The 18,610-nt window shown below is 74.3% G+C and overlaps 1 protein-coding gene across 1 annotated transcript in view; it reads left to right on the top strand.

Moving 5' to 3' along the window:
* Positions 1 to 18,074, top strand: part of LOC134154238 (uncharacterized) — a gene marked incomplete at its 3' end in the record, with an annotated part of 40,159 nt that extends 22,085 nt beyond the window's left edge. Inside the window, 8 exon segments of the mRNA XM_062600955.1 lie at positions 1,731 to 2,038; positions 8,962 to 9,018; positions 9,020 to 9,104; positions 9,107 to 9,123; positions 13,323 to 13,625; positions 13,628 to 13,739; positions 17,695 to 17,936; positions 17,938 to 18,074. Of these exon segments, the coding sequence (XP_062456939.1) occupies positions 1,731 to 2,038; positions 8,962 to 9,018; positions 9,020 to 9,104; positions 9,107 to 9,123; positions 13,323 to 13,625; positions 13,628 to 13,739; positions 17,695 to 17,936; positions 17,938 to 18,074 (1,261 nt within the window).
* Positions 18,075 to 18,610: the final 536 nt, after the last annotated feature.

Genomic DNA, 18,610 nt, shown 5'->3' with positions numbered 1-18,610 from the left:
CCGGGGGGCGTGCGCGGGGGGGATGGTCGTGTGCGGGGAGGGGTGTGTGCGGGGGGGGTGGTTGTGTGCGGGCGTGCGCGGGTGGGGGTGGGGGGGCCCGGACGCCTGGGCCCCGGCCGCGCTCACCCGCCGCCTCCCGCCCAGGGCCGGCCGAGGTCGCCGCGGGGGGGCCCGGCCCCGGCGCCGCCGAGAGCCAGCAGGCGCCCAAAGGTCAGTGCCCCGGACGCCTGGGCCCGCCCGCCCCCCCTCCCCTCCCCCACCGCGCGGGGCCCGCGCCTCCGCGCACACGCGTGTGCGAGGCGTGTGCCCGCAGCGCCCGCGGTCGGGCAGCCCGCGGCTCTCGCACGGCGGCTGCGCGCCCGCCCCGGCGGCCCCGGTGCACACACGCGTGTGCAAGCCCGTCGGTGCCACCCCGCCGGTGCCCCGTGTGCCGGTGCTCTGTGTAACCGTGTGCCGATGCCCCGGTGCCAGTGCCCGTGTGCCGGTGTCCCCCGTGCCGGTGCCCCCCGTGCCGGTGCCCTGGTGCCAGTGCCGGTGCCCCGGTGCCGGTGCCCCGGTGCCGGTGCCCTGCGTGCCGGTGCCCCCCGTGCCAGTGCCCCCCATGCCGGTGCCCCCCGTGTCGGTGCCCGGGTGCCGGTGCCCCGGTGCCGCTGCCCCCCGTGCCGGTGTCCCCCGTGCCGGTGCCCCCCGTGCCGGTGCCCTGGTGCCAGTGCCGGTGCCCCGTGTGCCGGTGCCCCGGTGCTGGTGCCCTGCGTGCCGGTGTCCCCCGTGCCGGTGCCCCCCGTGCCGGTGCCCTGGTGCCAGTGCCGGTGCCCCGGTGCCGGTGCCCCGGTGCTGGTGCCCTGCGTGCCGGTGTCCCCCATGCCGGTGCCCCCCGTGCCGGTGCCCTGGTGCCAGTGCCGGTGCCCCGTGTGCCGGTGCCCCGGTGCTGGTGCCCTGCGTGCCGGTGCCCTGCGTGCCGGTGCCCTGGTGCCAGTGCCGGTGCCCCCCGTGCCGGTGCCCCCCGTGCCGGTGCCCCGGTGCCGGTGCCCCAGTGCCGCTGCCCTGTGTGCTGGTGCCCCCCGTGACGGTGCCCCGGTGCCGGTGCCCCAGTGCCGCTGCCCTGTGTGCTGGTGCCCCCCGTGCCGGTGCCCCAGTGCCGGTGCCCCCCATGCCAGTGCCCCCCGTGCCGGTGCCCCGTGTGCCGCTGCCCTGTGTGCTGGTGCCCCCCGTGCCGGTGTCCCCCGTGCCGCTGCCCCCCGTGCCGGTGCCCCGTGTGCCGGTGCAGTGTGCTGGTGCCCTGGTGCCGGTGCCCCCCCATGCCGGTGCCCGCGTGCCGGTGCCCCCCGTGCCGTCACGGCGTGTGCCGGTGCCCCCCGTGCCGGTGCCTTGGTGTCCCCTGTGCCAGCGCGGTGTGTGCTGGTGCCCCGGTGCCCCCCGCCCCGGTGCCCCCCGCGTGCTGGCGCGGCGTGTGCCGGTGCCCCCCGTGCCGGTGCCTCGGTGTCCCCTGTGCCAGCGCGGTGTGTGCTGGTGCCCCGGTGCCAGCGCCCCGGTGCCCCCCGCCCCGGTGCCCCGGTGCCCCCCGCGTGCCGTCACGGCGTGTGCCGGTGCCCCCCATGCCGGTGCCTCGGTGTCCCCTGTGCCAGCGCGGTGTGTGCTGGTGCCCCGGTGCCCCCCGTGCCGGCGCCCCGGTGCCCCCCGCGTGCCGGCGCGGCGTGTGCCGGGGCGCTGGTGCGAGGCGTGTGGGTGCCGCGCAGGGCGGACGGAGTACGTGGCCACCTTCAAGGGCAGCGAGTTCTTCTGCTACGACCTGTCGCACCAGCCGATCCAGAGCAGCGCGGACGAGCTGACGCTGTCGTTCCGCACGCTGCAGCGCAACGGGCTGCTGCTGCACACGGGCAAGTCGGCCGACTACGTGAACCTGTCGCTCAAGAGCGGCGCCGTCTGGCTCGTCATCAACCTCGGCTCCGGCGCCTTCGAGGCCCTCGTGGAGCCCGTCAACGGCAGGTTCAACGACGACGACTGGCACGACGTCCGCGTCACCCGCAGCCTGCGCCAGGTAGCGCCCCGCCCGGACGCCTGGGCCCCTGCCTCCCCGGGGCGGGGAGCGGTCCCGGACGCCTGGGCCCCTGCCCCGGAGGGGGCGAGTCCCGGACGCCTGGGCCCCTGCCTCCCCGGGGCGGGGAGCGGTCCCGGACGCCTGGGCCCCTGCCCCGGAGGGGCCGAGTCCCGGACGCCTGGGCCCCTGCCTCCCCGGGGCGGGGAGCGGTCCCGGACGCCTGGGCCCCTGCCCCGGAGGGGCCGAGTCCCGGACGCCTGGGCCCCTGCCTCCCCGGGGCGGGGAGCGGTCCCGGACGCCTGGGCCCCTGCCCCGGGGAGGCGAGTCCCGGACGCCTGGGCCCCTGCCTCCCCGGGGCGGGGAGCGGTCCCGGACACCTGGGCCCCTGCCCCGGAGGGGGCGAGTCCCGGACGCCTGGGCCCCTGCCTCCCCGGGGCGGGGAGCGGTCCCGGACGCCTGGGCCCCTGCCCTGGAGGGGGCGAGTCCCGGACGCCTGGGCCCCTGCCTCCCCGGGGCGGGGAGCGGTCCCGGACGCCTGGGCCCCTGCCCCAGAAGGGGCGAGTCTCGGACGCCTGGGCCCCTGCTCGGGGCGGGGGAGGGGGAGCAGTCCCGGACTCCTGGGCCCCTGCCCCGGAGGGGGCGAGTCTCGGACGCCTGGGCCCCTGCCCCAGAAGGGGCGAGTCCCGGACGCCTGGGCCCCTGCCTCCCCGGGGCGGGGAGCGGTCCCGGACACCTGGGCCCCTGCCCCGGAGAGGGCGAGTCCCGGACGCCTGGGCCCCTGCCTCCCCGGGGCAGGGAGCAGTCCCGGACGCCTGGGCCCCTGCCCCGGAGGGGGCGAGTCCCGGACGCCTGGGCCCCTGCCCCAGAAGGGGCGAGTCTCGGACGCCTGGGCCCCTGCTCAGGGCAGGGGAGGGGGAGCAGTCCCGGACTCCTGGGCCCCTGCTCGGGACGGGGGAGGGGGAGCAGTCCCGGACGCCTGGGCCCCTGCCTCCCCAGGGTGGGGGGAGTCCCGGACGCCTGGGTCCCTCCACTAGGCTGCAGTCCCAGACCCCTGGGCCCCTTTCTGGGGAGGGGTGGGGGTGTCCCGGATGCCTGGGCCCCTTCTCCGTGCTCCATGGGGCAGACCAGGCTTTGAGCCCCGGACGCCTGGGCCCCCTCCCCGGTCCCCCATGCCATGGGGGTGGGGTGGGGGGTCCCCGGACACCTGGGCCCCTCCGCCATGGGGTCCCCCGACGCCTTAGCGCGTGGCATCGTTGTGGGGGTGGGATGTGTGGGAGGGGGAAACGGGGGGGGACATGGGGAGGTGACAGTGACAGTGACACAGGGGTGACAGTGACACGGGGGAGGTGACATGGGGGGAGGTGTCAGTGACACGGGGGGGTGACAGTGACAGTGACACGGGGGACAGTGACATGGTGGGGGGGAGATGACAGTGACAGTTGGGGACAGTGACACGAGGGGCAGTGACACGGGGGGGTGACAGTGACACGGGGGGGTGACAGTGACACGGGGGGCAGCCCCCAACCCGACTCTCTAACGAGGTTTCTGCCCCCCAACCCCCCCCCCCGTGCGACAGCCCCTCCCCCCCATATGTGTGTGTGCAACTAACACGCTTGGCGGCCCCCCACTAACCCCCCCCCGGACTAACCCCACCCGGGACTAACTCCCCCACCCGGGACTAACCCCCCCACCCGGGACTAACCCCTCCCCCCCCCGGACTAACCGCCGCCCCCACGGTCACGCGTGGAGCGCGGCCCCGCGCGACCCCGGCCCTGCGCAGCGCTGCTCCCGCGTGGAGCCCGGTCCCGCGTGGAGCCCGGTCCCGCGCAGCACCGGTCCCGCGTGGAGCGCGGCCCCGCGTGGAGCCCAGCCCCGCGCAGTGCCGGCCCCGCGCAGCGCCGGCCCCGCGTGGAGCCCGGCGCCGCGCAGCGGCGGTCGCGCGTGGAGCGCGGTCGCGCGTGGAGCGCGCCCCGCGCAGCGCCGGTCACGCGCGGCTCTGTTGTGTTTTGTCGTTGCCGGGGCCCCGGCGCCGCCGCCGCCCGCGCCGCCCCCAGCACCCGCCCGCCGGACTCGCCACGGTAAAGAGCCGCCGCCGGGTCGGTCCCGCCGCCGGGGGGGGGCGGGGGGGCTGCCCCGCCCCCGCCCCCCCAAACACCCCCCCGACCCCCCCCCGAGCACCCCACCCCCCCCCGCTCCGGGCCCGTCCGGCGCCCCCCCCCCCCCGGCGGCGGCGGCGGCAGGAGGGGGGGGGAGGGCAGCGCCGGGGGGGGCAGCGCCGGGGGGGCCCCAAACCCCCCGGCCCTACCATGATGTTGCCCTTTCCCTCCCTTTTCCCCCTTTTTTCTCCCTTTCCCCCTTTTTTTGCATTTTACCCCCTTTTTCTCCCTTTCCCCCCCTTTTCTCCCTTTTCCCCCCTTTTCGCCCTTTCCCTCCTTTTTCTCCCTTTTCTCCTTTTTCTCCCTTCCCTCCTTTTTCTCCATTTTACCCCCTTTTCTCCCGTTTCCCCCCTTTTTTCTCCCTTTCCCCTCTTTTCCCTCCTTTTCCCATTTTTTCTCCCTTTTCCCCTTTTTCTCCCTTCCCCCTTTTCTACATTTTACCCCTTTTTTCTCCCCTTTCCCCCTTTTTTCTCCCTTTCCCCTCTTTTCCCTCCTTTTCCCATTTTCTCCCTTTTCCCCTTTTTTCTCCCTTCCCCCCTTTTTCTCCCTTCCCCCTTTTCTCCATTTTACCCCTTTTTTCTCCCTTTCCCCCCTTTTTTCTCCCTTTCCCCCTTTTTTTGCATTTTACCCCCTTTTTCTCCCTTTCCCCCCCTTTTCTCCCTTTTCCCCCCTTTTCGCCCTTTCCCTCCTTTTTCTCCCTTTTCTCCTTTTTCTCCCTTCCCTCCTTTTTCTCCATTTTACCCCCTTTTTCTCCCGTTTCCCCCCTTTTTTCTCCCTTTCCCCTCTTTTCCCTCCTTTTCCCATTTTTTCTCCCTTTTCCCCTTTTTTCTCCCTTCCCCCCCTTTTTCTCCCTTCCCCCCTTTTCTACATTTTACCCCCTTTTTCTCCCCCTTCCCCCCTTTTCTCCCTTCCCCCCATTTTCTCCCTTTTCCCCCATTCTATTTTATTTTCCCCCATTTTCTTTCACCCCTTTATACCAAATTCCCGGGTTTTTGCCCCATCCTCCCCCCCCCCAGCCCCAGTCCGGGGCCGGAATCGCAGAATCCAGGGAAAAAACCGCCGAGCGCCGCCGAGACGGGGGCAGCAGCCGCCCCCGGCCCCTCGCACGCCCGCCTTGCACGCCCGCCGCCTCGCACGCTCGCCTTGCACGCCCGCTGCTGCCGCCTGCCCCCCGCCTCCTCCCGGCACCCCGGGGACGCCGGCCCGGCCCCGCTCGCCCGGGGCGTGCGATCGCACGAGCGCGTGTGTGCACGAGTGTGTTGTTGCGTGGGGTCACTTCTTGGGGTGTGAGTGCATGCACACACGTGTGCGATTGCACTGGGTCTCAAGTGGGGTGTGTGCACGAGTGTGCAATTGCACGGGGTCACTTTTTGGGGGGTGGGTGCACACGCGTGCCGTGGCACTGGTCACGTCTGGGGGATGCACGTGTGTTCAGCTGCGTGGGGTCACGGGTGGGAGCACGTGTGCAAGCGTGTGTTACTGCACCGGGTCTCAGCCTGGCTGTGCACGTGCACACACGCGTGCGTCAGTGTGGGGTCACGGCAGGGGTGTGTGTGTGTGTGTGTGTGAGAGCACACGGGCAGGACTGCAGCAGCAGTGCACACGCGTGTGCATCAGTGCGGGGTCACGGCAGGCGTGTGCACGTGTGCAGGCCCAAGCACTAGTGCAGGATCCCAGCGTGCACGTGTGTGTGCGTCACGAGTGTGCACCCGTGTGCATCGCTGCAGGGCTCGGCCCAGCGTGCTCACGTGCGTGTGTGTCAGTGTGAGATACAGCGGGGCTGTGCACACGTGTGCACTAGTGCCGGGCACGGCGTGAGCGTGTGCAGGACAGGCTGGTGCAGCGTCACCCTGTGTGCACACGCGTGTGCGCACGTGTGTGGGGCGGCATGCTCCGGGGAGCCTGCAGGTGTGTGCGTGCCTGTGTGCGTGCGTGTGCATGTGTGCGTGCGTGTGTGCGCGTGTGCCCACGGGGGCGTGTGCAAAGTCGCACCGCCCCCCCCCCCGGCGCCCCCGTCCCGCCGGCGTCTCCCCCCTTGCACGACGCTTGCACGCGCCCTTCGCACGCGCCCTTCGCACGCGCCCTTCGCACGGCCCCACTAACGCCGGCCGCCCCCACTAACAGCCGTTTTCTGCTCGTTACTAACCGCCCCCCCGGCGCCGTCACCCCCTGTGTCACCCCCGTCACCCCCAGCGTCACCCCCTGCGTCACCCTCCATGTCACCCCCAGCGTCACCCCCATCACCCCCGTCACCCCATGTCACCCACTATCACCCCCAACGTCACCCCCTGTGTCACCCTCCATGTTACCCCGTCACCCCCATCACCCCCATGTCACCCCCCGTCCCCCCCAACGTCACCCTCCACGTCACCCCCAACGTCACCCCATCACCTCCCATCACCCCCATGTCACCCCGTCACCCCCAATATCACCATCACCCCCATGTCACCCCCGTCCCCCCCAACGTCACCCTCCACGTCACCCCCAACGTCACCCCATCACCTCCCATCACCCCCATGTCACCCCCGTCACCTCCCGTCACCCCCAATATCACCCCCATCACCCCCATGTCACCCCCAACGTCACCCCCAACATCACCCCCATGTCACCCCCGTCCCCCCCAACGTCACCCTCCACGTCACCCCCAATGTCACCCCATCACCTCCCATCACCCCCAATATCACCCCCATCACCCCCATGTCACCCCCAACGTCACCCCCAACATCACCCCCATGTCACCCCCAACATCACCCCCACCACCCCCATGTCACCCCCGACGTCACCCCCATGTCACCCCCAACATCACCCCCGTCACCCCAACATCACCCCCATGTCACCCCCCATCACCCCCGGCACCACCGTTGTCCCCCCCAAGGCCACGGTGCCCCGAGCTGCAGCCCAGACGCCCTTGGAGGTGGCTCCCGGACGCCTGGGCCCCCTTGGGGGGGGGGGGGCCAGCCCGGGGTCTCTGTGTGCCCCGGTGCCGCCTCGCACGAGCCCTGGTGCCTCCTTGCACAAGGCCCTGGTGCCCCCTTGCACAAGGCCCTAGTGTGCCCTTGCACAAGGCCCCAGTGTTCCCTCGCACAAGGCCCTAGTGTGCCCTTGCACAAGCCCAGATGCTTCCTTGCACAAGTCCCTGGTGCATCCCCACAGAAAGCCCCAATATGCCCTTGCATAAGCCCTGGTGCCTCCTTGCACAAGGCCCCAGTGTGCCCTTGCACAAGGCCCCAGTGCCCCCTTGCACAAGGCCCAGGAGCCCCCTTGCACAAGGCACTGGTGCCTCCTTGCACAAGGCCCCAGTGCCCCCTTGCACAAGCCCAGGAACCCCCTTGCACAAGGCCCTGGTGCCCCCTTGCACAAGGCCCCAGTGCCCCTTGCACAAGGCCCAGGTGCCCCCTTGCACAAGGCCCAGGAGCCCCCTTGCACAAGGCTCTGGTGCCTCCTTGCACAAGGCCCCAGTGCCCCTTGCACAAGGCCCCAGTGCCTCCTTGCACAAGCCCAGGAACCCCCTTGCACAAGGCCCTGGTGCCCCCTTGCACAAGGCCCCAGTGCCCCTTGCACAAGCCCAGGAGCCCCCTTGCACAAGGCCCAGGAGCCCCCTTGCACAAGGCCCTGGTGCCTCCTTGCACAAGGCCCCAGTGCCCCTTGCACAAGGCCCCAGTGCCTCCTTGCACAAGCCCAGGAGCCCCCTTGCACAAGGCCCTAGTGCCTCCTTGCACAAGGCCCAGGTGCCCCCTCTCACAAGGCCCTGGTGCCTCCTTGCACAAGGCCCAGGAGCCCCCTTGCACAAGGCCCTGGTGCCCCCTTGCACGAGCCCAGGTGCCTCCTTGCACAAGGCCCAGGAGCCCCCTTGCACAAGCCCTGGTGCCCCCTTGCACAAGCCCTGGTGCCCCCTTGCACAAGGCCCCAGTGCCCCTTGCACAAGCCCTGGTGCCTCCTTGCACAAGCCCTGGTGCCCCCTTGCACGAGCCCAGGTGCCTCCTTGCACAAGGCCCAGGAGCCCCCTTGCACAAGCCCTGGTGCCCCCTTGCACAAGGCCCCAGTGCCCCTTGCACAAGCCCTGTGCCTCCTTGCACAAGCCCAGGTGCCCCCTTGCACAAGGCCCCAGTGCCCCTTGCACAAGCCCCAGTGCCCCTTGCACAAGCCCAGGAGCCCCCTTGCACAAAGCCCAGGTGCCCCCTCTCACAAGGCCCTGGTGCCTCCTTGCACAAGGCCCAGGAGCCCCCTTGCACAAGGCCCTGGTGCCTCCTTGCACAAGGCCCAGGTGCCCCCTCTCACAAGGCCCTGGTCCCTCCTTGCACAAGGCCCTGGTGCCTCTTGCACAAGGCCCCAGTGCCCCTTGCACAAGCCCAGGAGCCCCCTTGCACAAAGCCAGGTGCCCCCTCTCACAAGGCCCCTGGTCCCTCCTTGCACAAGGCCCTGGTGCCTCCTTGCACAAGGCCCTGGTGCCCCCTTGCACGAGCCCAGGTGCCTCCTTGCACAAGGCCCAGGAGCCCCCTTGCACAAGCCCTGGTGCCCCCTTGCACAAGGCCCCAGTGCCCCTTGCACAAGCCCTGGTGCCCCCTTGCACAAGCCCAGGTGCCCCCTTGCACAAGGCCCCAGTGTGTCCTTGCACAAGGCCCAGGAGCCCCCTTGCACGAGCGCTGGGCTCCGGCGCCGCGGCGCCGTGCGAGGCCCCCCCTCGCCCCCCGTTTGCCCCCCACCCGCGCCCCCCCGGCCCCCCGGCCCCCCGGCCCGGGGCGCGGCTGAGGCGGCGGCCCTGCGCAGGTGACCATCTCGGTGGACGGCATCCTCACCACCACGGGCTACACGCAGGAGGACTACAACCATGCTCGGCTCCGACGACTTCTTCTACGTGGGCGGCAGCCCCAGCGCCGCCGACCTGCCCGGCTCCCCCGTCAGCAACAACTTCAGGGCTGCCTCAAGGACGTGAGCGCGGGGGGCGCGGGGGGCTGCAGGGGGCTGCAGGGGGCTGCAGCGGGGAGCAGGGGGGCTGCAGGGGGCTGCAGCGGGGTGCGGGGGGCTGCAATGGGGCTGCAGCGGGGAGCAGGGGGGCGCAGGGGGGCTGCAGGGGGGCTGCAGCGGGGTGCGGGGGGCTGCAATGGGGCTGCAGCGGGGAGCAGGGGGGCGCGGGGGCTGCAGGGGGGCTGCAGCGGGCTGCAGCGGGGAGCAGGGGGCTGCATGGGGCTGCAGCGGGGAGCAGGGGGGCACGGGGGCTTCAGCGGGGTGCGGGGGCTGCAATGGGGCTGCAGCGGGGAGCAGGGGGGTGCGGGGGGCTGCAGGGGGGCTGCAGCGGGGTGCGGGGGGCTGCAGGGGGGCTGCAGCGGGGAGCAGGGGGGCTGCAATGGGGCTGCAGCGGGGAGCAGGGGGGCGCAGGGGGCTGCAGGGGGGCTGCAGCGGGGTGCGGGGGGCTGCAATGGGGCTGCAGCGGGGAGCAGGGGGGCACGGGGGGCTGCAGGGGGCTGCAGCGGGGTGCGGGGGGCTGCAATGGGGCTGCAGCGGGGAGCAGGGGGGCGCGGGGGGCTGCAGTGGGGCGCGGGGGCTGCAATGGGGCTGCAGCAGGGAGCAAGGGGGCACAGGGGGGTGCAGGGGGCTGCAATGGGGCTGCAGCGGGGAGCAGGGGGGCTGCAGTGGGGCGCGGGGGGCTGCAATGGGGGCTGCAGCGGGGAGCAGGGGGGCACGGGGGGCTGCAGCGGGTGCGGGGGGCTGCAATGGGGCTGCAGCGGGGAGCAGGGGGGCTGCAGGGGCTGCAGGGGGCGCGGGGGGCTGCAATGGGGCTGGCAGCGGGGAGCAGGGGGCTGCAGGGGGCTGCAGCGGGGTGCGGGGGGCTGCAATGGTGGCTGCAGCAGGGAGCAGCGGGGCTGCAGGGGGGCTGCAGCGGGGAGCAGGGGGGCGCGGGGGGCTGCAGTGGGGCTGCAGCGGGGTGCGGGGGGGGCTGCAATGGGGCTGCAGCAGGGAGCAAGGGGGCACAGGGGGTGCAGGGGGCTGCAATGGGGCTGCAATGGGGCTGCAGCGGGGTGCAGGGGGCTGCAGTGGGGCGCGGGGGGCTTGCAATGGGGCTACAGCGGGGAGCAGGGGGGCATCGGGGGCTGCAATGGGGCTGCAAAGAGGCACAGGGGGCTGCAATGGGGCACAGGGGGCTGCAACAGGGCCGCTGGGGACTGCAATGGGGCTGCAAAGGGGTGCAGGGGGCTGCAACAGGGCACACCAGGGTGCAGGGGGCTGCAATGGGCTGCAATGGGGCTGCAGCGGGGCACAGGGGGCTGCTGTGGGGCTGCAGTGGGGCGCAGGGGGCTGCACCGGGGTGCAGGGGGACTGCAGTGGGGCGCAGGGGCTGCAGTGGGGCTGCAGTGGGGCGCAGGGGGCTGCACCAGGGCTGCACCGGGGGTGCAGGGGGGCTGCAATGGGGCGCAGGGGACTGCAGTGGCACTGCAATGGGGCTGCAGTGGGGCACAGGGGGCTGCAATGGGGCGCAGGGGGGGTGCAACAGGGTTGCACCGGGGTAACAGGGGGGCTGCAATGGGGTGCAGGGGACTGCAGTGGCACTGCAATGGGGCTGCAGTGGGGCACAGGGGGCTGCAATGGGGCGGAGGGGGGTGCAACAGGGCTGCAGGGGGGCTGCGGTGGGGCTGCAGTGGGGCGCAGGGCGCAGTGGGGCTGGCAGTGGGGCTGCAGTGGGGCTGCAGGGGGTGCAGGACGCGGGCTGCAGTCCCGTGCGCCAAGCCAGCACCCGCGCGTGCCGTGCACTGCCCCCGCGCCCCGTGCACTAACCATGCGTGTGCCGTGTGCTGCTTACACGCCCCGTGCAAGGCCCACGTGCCCCGTGCGAGGCCCACACGCCCCGTGCACTGCCCACGTGCCCCGTGCACTAACCATGCGTGTGCCTGTGAGCTGCTTACACGCCCCGTGCAAGGCCCCCGCGCCCCGTGTGAGGCCCCCACGCCCCGTGCATCGCCCACGCGCCCCGTGCACTGCCCACGCGCCCCGTGCACTAACCATGCGTGTGCCGTGAGCTGCTTACACGCCCCGTGCACTGCCCACGCGCCCCGTGCACTAACCATGCGTGCCGTGAGCTGCTTACACGCCCCGTGCATTGCCCACGCGCCCCGTGCACTAACCATGCGTGCCGTGAGCTGCTTACACGCCCCGTGCACTGCCCACGTGCCCCGTGCACTACCATGCGTGCCGTGAGCTGCTTACACGCCCCGTGCACTGCCCACGCGCCCCGTGCACTAACATGCGTGCCGTGAGCTGCTTACACGCCCCGTGCACTGCCCACGTGCCCCGTGCACTAACCATGCGTGTGCCGTGAGCTGCTTACACGCCCCGTGCAAGGCCCACGTGCCCCGTGCGAGGCCCCGCTGCCCCGTGCACTGCCCACGCGCCCCGTGCGAGGCCCCCGCGCCCCATGCAAGGCCCACACGCCCCGTGCACTGCCCACGCGCCCCGTGCACTAACCATGCGTGCCGTGTGCTGCTTACACGCCCCGTGCAAGGCCCCCGTGCCCCGTGTGAGGCCCCCGTGCCCCGTGCACTGCCCCCGTGCCCCGTGCATCACCGCCCGCACCCCCGTGCATCGCCCCCCGCGCCCCGTGCAAGGCCCCCGCGCCCCGTGCATCGCCCCCGCACCCCGTGCACTGCCCCCGCGCCCCGTGCACTGCCCCCGCGCCCCGTGCATCGCCCCCGCGCCCCGTGCAAGGCCCCCGCGCCCCGTGCATTGGCCCCGCACCCCGTGCACTGCCCCCCGCACCCCGTGCACTGCCCCCGCGCCCCGTGCATTGCCCCCGCGCCCCGTGCATCACCCCCGTGCCCCGTGCACTGCCCCCGCGCCCCGTGCACTGCCCCCGTGCCCCGTGCATCGCCCCCGCGCCCCGTGCACTGCCCCCGCGCCCCGTGCATTGCCCCCGCACCCTGTGCACTGCCCCCGCGCCCCGTGCATCGCCCCTGCGCCCCGTGCGAGGCCCCCGCGCCCCGTGCACTGCCCCCCGCGCCCCGTGCATCGCCCCCGCGCCCCGTGCGAGGCCCCCGCGCCCCGGTGCAAGGGCCCCCGCGCCCCGTGCATCGCCCCCGTGCCCGTGCGAGGCCCCCCGCGCCCCGTGCACTGCCCCCCGCGCCCGTGCATCGCCCCCCGCGCCCCGTGCATCGCCCCCGCGCCCCGTGCAGGCCCCCGCACCCCGTGCAAGGCCCCCGCGCCCCGTGCGAGGCCCCCCGCGCCCCGTGCATCGCCCCCGCGCCCCGTGCATCGCCCCCGTGCCCCGTGCGAGGCCCCCGCGCCCCGTGCACTGCCCCCGCGCCCCGTGCGAGGCCCCCGCGCCCCGTGCATCGCCCCCAGCGCCCCGTGCGAGGCCCCCGCGCCCCGTGCATTGCCCCCGCGCCCCGTGCATCGGCCCCCGCGCCCCGTGCATCGCCCCCGTGCCCCGTGCGAGGCCCCGCGCCCCGTGCATTGCCCCCGCGCCCCGTGCAAGGCCCCGCGCCCCGTGTGAGGCCCCCGCGCCCCGTGCATTGCCCCCGCGCCCCGTGCGAGGCCCCCGCGCCCCGTGCATCGCCCCCGCGCCCCGTGCGAGGCCCCCGCGCCCCGTGCATTGCCCCGCGCCCCGTGCACTGCCCCCGCGCCCCGTGCACTGCCCCCGCGCCCCGTGCGAGGCCCCCGCGCCCCGTGCATTGCCCCCGCGCCCCGTGCACTGCCCCCGCGCCCCGTGCACTGCCCCGCGCCCCGTGCGAGGCCCCGCGCCCCGTGCATTGCCCCCGCGCCCCGTGCACTGCCCCCGCGCCCCGTGCGAGGCCCCCGCGCCCCGTGCATCGCCCCCGCGCCCCGTGCGAGGCCCCCGCGCCCCGTGCATCGCCCCCGCACCCCGTGCATCGCCCCCGTGCCCTGTGCGAGGCCCCCGCGCCCCGTGCAAGGCCCCCGCGCCCCGTGCGAGGCCCCCGCGCCCCGTGCATCGCCCCCGTGCCCCGTGCATCGCCCCCGCGCCCCGTGCGAGGCCCCCGCGCCCCGTGCATCGCCCCCGCGCCCCGTGCATCGCCCCCGCGCCCCGTGCGAGGCCCCCGCGCCCCGTGCACTGCCCCCGCGCCCCGTGCATCGCCCCCCGCCGCCCCCAGCGCGCCCCGACGCCTGCCTGCGCCGCGCAGGTCGTCTACAAGAACAACGACTTCAAGCTGGAGCTGTCGCGGCTGGCGCAGGAGGGCGACGCGCGCGTGCGGCTCCACGGCGCCCTGCTCTTCGGCTGCGAGCCCGTGGCCGCGCTGGAGCCCGTGAGCTTCGCGGCGCCCGACGCCTTCCTCGTGCTGCCGGCCTGGCGCGCCCGGCGCGCCGGCTCCGTCTCCTTCGACTTCCGCACCACGGAGCCCAACGGGCTGCTGCTCTTCGGGCACGGCCGGGCGCAGCCGCCCGCCCGCGCCGCCTACTTCGCCCTGGAGCTGCTCGACGGGCAACCCTCTACCTGCTGCTCGACATGGGCGCGGGCGGCATCAAGGTGCGCGCCAGCGCCCGCAAGGTCACCGACGGCGAGTGGTGCCACGTGGACTTCCAGCGCGACGGGCACAAAGGTGGGCGGCGGGTGCGGGGCCGCAGGGGCTGCAGGAGGTGCAGAGGGGCACAGGGGGTGCAGGGGGTGCAGGGGGCACGGGGGGGCACGGGGGGCGCAGGGGCTGCAGGAGGTTGTGGAGGGTGCAGAGGGGCACAGGGGGTGCAGGGGTGCAGGGGGCACGGGGGGCGCGGGGGGGGCACGGGGGGCGCAGGGGCTGCAGGAGGTTGCGGAGGGTGCAGAGGGGCACAGGGGGTGCAGGGGGTGCAGGGGGCACGGGGGGCGCGGGGGGGCACGGGGGGTGCAGGGGCTGCAGGAGGTTGTGGAGGGTGCAGAGGGGCACAGGGGGTGCAGGGGGTGCAGGGGGCACGGGGGGCGCGGGGGGGCACGGGGGGCGCAGGGGCTGCAGGAGGGTGCAGAGGGGCACAGGGGGGTGCAGGGGGTGCAGGGGGGCACGGGGGGCGCGGGGGGGGCACGGGGGGCGCAGGGGCTGCAGGAGGGTGCGGAGGGGCACAGGGGGTGCAGGGGGTGCAGGGGGCACGGGGGGCGCGGGGGGGCACGGGGGGTGCAGGGCTGCAGGAGGTTGCAGAGGGTGCAGAGGGGCACAGGGGGTGCAGGGGGTGCAGGGGCACGGGGGGGCGCGGGGGGGCACGGGGGGTGCAGGGGCTGCAGGAGGTTGTGGAGGGTGCAGAGGGGCACAGGGGGTGCAGGGGTGCAGGGGCACGGGGGGCGCGGGGGGGCACGGGGGGCACAGGGGCTGCAGGAGGTTGCGGAGGGTGCAGAGGGGCACAGGGGGTGCAGGGGTGCAGGGGGCACGGGGGGCGCGGGGGGGCACGGGGGGCGCAGGGGGCTGCAGGAGGTTGTGGAGGGTGCCAGAGGGGCACAGGGGGTGCAGGGGGTGCAGGCAGCACAGGGGGCGCGGGGGGGCACGGGGGGGCGCAGGGGCTGCAGGAGGGTGCGGAGGGGCACAGGGGGTGCAGGGGGCACGGGGGGCGCGGGGGGGCACGGGGGGCGCAGGGGCTGCAGGAGGTTGCGGAGGGTGCAGAGGGGCACAGGGGGTGCAGGGGGTGCAGGGGGCACGGGGGGCGCGGGGGGGCACGGGGGGCGCAGGGGCTGCAGGAGGGTGCGGAGGGTGCAGAGGGGCACAGGGGGTGCAGGGGGTGCAGGGGGCGCGGGGGGCGCGGGGGGCACAGGGGGTGCAGGGGGCTGCAGGAGGTTGCGGAGGGTGCAGAGGGGCACAGGGGGTGCAGGGGGTGCAGGGGGCACGGGGGGCGCGGGGGGGCAACGGGGGGCGCAGGGGCTGCAGGAGGTTGCGGAGGGTGCAGAGGGGCACAGGGGTGCAGGGGTGCAGGGGGCACGGGGGGCGCGGGGGGGCACGGGGGGTGCAGGCGGCTGTGCGGGGTGGCATGGGGGGTGCGGGGGGGCACAGGGGTCACGGGGGCATGGGGGGTGCGGGGCTGGGGGTGCTGGTGTGAGGGGGGACGTGCACAGGGTGGCATGGGGCTGTTGGTGCAAGGGGGGGTGTGCACGGGGGGTGTGGGGCTGGGGGTGTTGGTGCGAGGGGGCGGGTGTGGGGTGGCGTGGGGCTGGGGGTGCTGGTGCAAGGGGACGTGCACAGGGTGGGCGTGGGGCTGGGGGTGCTGGTGCAAGGGGGGGCGGGTGTGGGGTGGCGTGGGGCTGGGGGTGCTGGTGCAAGGGGGGCGTGCGCAGGGGGGCACAGTGTGCAAAGGGGCTGGGGTGTTGGTGCAAGGGGGTGTGCGCAGGGGGGCCACGGTGTGCAAAGCGGGTGCGGGCATAGAGGGGGGTGTTGGTGCAAGGGAGGCAGATGCTGGGGCATGGCGTGCAAAGGAGCTGAAGGTGTTGGTGCAAGGGGGTCTGCACGGGGGGCAACGGCGTGCAAAGAGGGTGCGGGCATAGAGGGGGGTGTGTGGAGCTGCAAGGGGGCAGGCGCAGGGGGCACGGCGGCAAAGGGGGAGAGGGTGTTGGTGCAAGGGATGTGTGCACGGGGGCAAATGGGTGGTGTGCGGGCGTTGATGGGGGTGTTGGTGCAAGGGGCATGTGTGCGCAGAGAGGGCACGTCCCCGGGCACTCTGCACATCCCCGTGCACCTTGCACGTCCCCGGCACTCTGCACATCCCCGCACACCCCCCTGCACCTTGCACGTCCCCGCACATCCCCAGGCACCTTGCACATCCCCGTGCACCTTGCACGTCCCTGCACATCCCCGTGCACCCCGCACGTCCCTGTGCACCTTGCACGTCCCCGCACATCCCCAGGCACCTTGCACATCCCCGTGCACCTTGCACGTCCCCACACATCCCCGTGCACCTTGCACGTCCCTGCACATCCCCGTGCACCCGCACGTCCCTGTGCACCTTGCACGTCCCCGCACATCCCCAGGCACCTTGCACATCCCCGTGCACCTTGCACGTCCCCACACATCCCCGTGCACCTTGCACGTCCCTGCACATCCCCGTGCACCCCCGCACGTCCCTGTGCACCTTGCACGTCCCCGCACATCCCCAGGCACCCTTGCACATCCCCGTGCACCTTGCACGTCCCCACACATCCCCGTGCACCTTGCACGTCCTGCACATCCCCGTGCACCCCGCACGTCCCTGTGCACCTTGCACGTCCCCGCACATCCCAGGCACCTTGCACATCCCCGTGCACCTTGCACGTCCCCACACATCCCCGTGCACCTTGCACGTCCCTGCACATCCCGTGCCACCCCGCACGTCCCTGTGCACCTTGCACGTCCCCGCACATCCCCAGGCACCTTGCACATCCCCGTGCACCTTGCACGTCCCCACACATCCCCGTGCACCTTGCACGTCCCTGCACATCCCCGTGCACCCCGCACGTCCCTGTGCACCCTTGCACGTCCCCGCACATCCCCAGGCACCTTGCACATCCCCGTGGCACCTTGCACGTCCCCACACATCCCCGTGCACCTTGCACGTCCCTGCACATCCCCGTGCACCCCCGCACGTCCCTGTGCAACCTTGCACGTCCCCGCACATCCCCGTGCACCTTGCACATCCCCGTGTACCCTGCAGGCCCCCGTGCACTGTGCACACCCCGTGCACCCCGTGCACCCCACACACCCTGCACACCCCCACGCACCCTGCACACCACCTGCACCCCGTGCACCCCACGCACCCCATACCGCCCGCGCACCCCCTGCACCCATTCACCCTGTGCACCCCACGCACCCTGCACGCCCTGTGCCCCCCACACACCCCTGCACCCATTCACCCCGTGCCCCCGCACACCCCGTGCCCCCCGCCCACCCTGCACGCCCTGTGCCCCCGTGCACCCCTGCACCCCATTCACCCTGTGCCCCCCGCACACCCTGCATGCCCTGTGCCCCCCGTGCACCCTGCACCCCATTCACCCCGTGCCCCCCGCCCACCCTGCACGCCCTGTGCCCCCCGTGCACCCCTGCACCCCATCACCCCGTGGCCCCCCGCCCACCCTGCACGCCCTGTGCCCCCCCGTGCACCCCTGCACCCCATTCACCCCGTGCCCCCCGCACACCCTGCACGCCCTGTGCCCCCCCGTGCACCCCACACACCCCTGCACCCCATTCACCCCGCACACCCTGCACACCCCGTGCCCCCGCCCACCCTGCACACCCTGTGCCCCCCGTGCACCCCTGCACCCCATTCACCCCGTGCCCCCCGCACACCCGTGCCCCCCGCACACCCTGCACGCCTGTGCCCCCCGTGCACCCCTGCACCCCATTCACCCCGTGCCCCCCGCACACCCTGCACGCCCTGTGCCCCCCGTGCACCCCACACCCCCCCGCGCCCCATTCACCCCGCACACCCTGCACACCCCGTGCCCCCCACGCACCCCTGCACCCCATTCACCCTGTGCACCCCATTCACCCTGTGCCCCCCGTGCCCCCCACACCCCCGCGCCCCATTCACGCCGCGCGGGGCGGGCGGCTGACGCGGGGCGGGCGGGCGCAGGCTCGGTGTCGGTGAACAGCCGCAGCACGCCCTTCGTGGCGGGCGGCGAGAGCGAGATCCTGGACGTGGCCGCCGAGCTCTTCGTCGGGGGGCTGCCGGCCGGGCGCCCGCCGCCGCCGCCGCCGCTCTGGACCGCGGCGCTGCGCTACGGCTTCGTGGGCTGCCTGCGCGACCTCTTCGTGGACGGGCGCAGCCGGGACGTGCGGGCGCTGGCGGCCGCCCAGGCGGCGCCCGGCGTCGCTGCCCGCCTGCGCCCGGCGCCCGCCGCGGCTCTGCGCCGCCGGCCCCTGCCGCCACGGGGGCCTCTGCCGCGAGGGCTGGAACCGCTTCGTCTGCGACTGCCTGGCCCACGGGCTACCTGGGCCCCCGCTGCGAGACCGGTGCGCCCGGACGCCTGGGCCCCTGCTGGGGGGGGGGGCGATGGGGGACGCCTGGGCCCCTGCGGGGGGGGAATGGGGGACACCTGGGCCCCCGCTGCGAGACCGGTGCGCCCGGACGCCTGGGCCCCTGCGGGGGGGGGGGCGATGGGGGACGCCTGGGCCCCTGCGGGGGGGGAATGGGGGACGCCTGGGCCCCCGCTGCGAGACCGGTGCGCCCGGACGCCTGGGCCCCTGCGTGGGGGGAATGGGGGACGGCCTGGGCCCCTGCTGCGAGAGCGGTGCGCCGACGCCTGGGCCCCTGCGGGGGGGGGGGCGATGGGGGACGCCTGGGCCCCTGCGGGGGGGAATGGGGGACGCCTGGGCCCCCGCTGCGAGAGCGGTGCGCCCGGACGCCTGGGCCCCTGCGGGGGGGGGGGGGCGATGGGGGACGCCTGGGCCCCCGCTGCGAGACCGGTGCGCCCGGACGCCTGGGCCCCTGCGGGGGGGGGGGGCGATGGGGACGCTGGGCCCCCGCTGCGAGACCGGTGCGCCGGACG

The sequence above is a fragment of the Rhea pennata genome, unplaced genomic scaffold (assembly GCF_028389875.1).
Source record: "Rhea pennata isolate bPtePen1 unplaced genomic scaffold, bPtePen1.pri scaffold_177, whole genome shotgun sequence".
NCBI classification, from domain to species: Eukaryota; Metazoa; Chordata; class Aves; order Rheiformes; family Rheidae; genus Rhea; species Rhea pennata.
This window is presented reverse-complemented; position numbering and strand designations above follow the sequence as displayed.